Raw genomic sequence first — 1,251 nt, forward strand, 5'->3', positions numbered from 1 at the left:
AAAATTTATCTTTCTAAATAGGATGTTAAAGAACCATTTTTTTTTTTCCTTTTTTTATTACAAATCTTAAAAATAAAATGGGAAATTAGGATACAAGTAAATAATTTGTGTAATACAATCACTTATTACATGTCATGAAATGAAAAAGAGTAACCCAAGATATCAATAATATGGAGATAACAATTTTCTTCATTATTTAGAAATTTTCACACAAGAATATTTCTAATTTTCCTCACAATATATATTCATGTAATCTTCCATGAATACACAAAATCTCATGTTAAATGAAACTCTAAAAAGATGAAAAAAAGAAGAGAGGAAAAGCCTATTATAAATCATTATATTTCCACCCTGTTCCTAGTAACGAACTGCTGGTTGTTGCGTCAACAAAAGTCCGAATCTTCTCTTGATGACGATGCGCTGCCGGGAATACTTGTCTTCTGGGCTGAACCTCGCTGTAAAGGAAGTCATAAGCCATAAGAATAGGGCAATAATTTCAAATAGGCAAAATAAGCTACCTGTGCACATGGTTTTATATCTCTTCATGTTTCAAATCCTTATCTATTTATTTTTGTAATGGCTGCATTTAGCAAGTTAATTCTTGGTACATTCACTTATTTAAAGATACAATGATACTTTTACTATGTGCATATCTTTTACTATATGCATATGTTACTATGTGTTCACTCTCTAATCCTTTTACCTGCAATCTGCCTTTCCAATGGATTTATTTTTGGCCAGAACTAAATTCTTAGACTAACCTGGATGGGCACTTGCAGTTGGCCGGCCTTCTGGGTCTACCTTCTGTGGGGAGATACAAGTTCATATTAGATTTGTTCAAAAGTAATGCTGTGGAAGTTCAATCAGTTCAACTTGAAGCAAGATCAATAGGAAGATTAAGAGAAAACTAATTCTATTTCTGTAAATAATATGTAAACAATAATATTTGAAACATAAAACAATCTACATTAAGTCTAAAATCATTTTTATCAAAGTCTGAGGACTACATTTGCATGGGTAAGTCCTTACAGAGCTAGAGTTGCCAATTTGTTATGGACATTTGTATTCAATTTTCCACATGAAAATTAAAACCTCTCTACAAGTGAAAACATATCCCTCCTCACTAAATATCATATATGTTATTTTCATAAGAAAGATTACACAGTTAATTCAATTCCAAGGAGGGTATAATAGAACTGCACAAACTTTTAATTTAGATATCAGTGACAAATAGCATGCACTTTTAGTACT

The 1,251-nt window shown here is 30.9% G+C and overlaps 1 protein-coding gene across 1 annotated transcript; it reads right to left on the reverse strand.

Annotated features, from left to right (window-relative positions):
- Positions 1-328: 328 nt before the first annotated feature.
- Positions 329-804, reverse strand: LOC119591027 (the record flags this gene model as incomplete). The annotated part of the gene is given in 2 exon segments (XM_037939757.1): positions 329-455; positions 762-804. Coding segments are annotated over 2 exon segments (170 nt in total), but the record flags the coding sequence as incomplete, so codon positions are not given.
- Positions 805-1,251: the final 447 nt, after the last annotated feature.

Source organism: Penaeus monodon, chromosome 28 (assembly GCF_015228065.2).
Source record: "Penaeus monodon isolate SGIC_2016 chromosome 28, NSTDA_Pmon_1, whole genome shotgun sequence".
NCBI classification, from domain to species: domain Eukaryota; kingdom Metazoa; phylum Arthropoda; class Malacostraca; order Decapoda; family Penaeidae; genus Penaeus; species Penaeus monodon.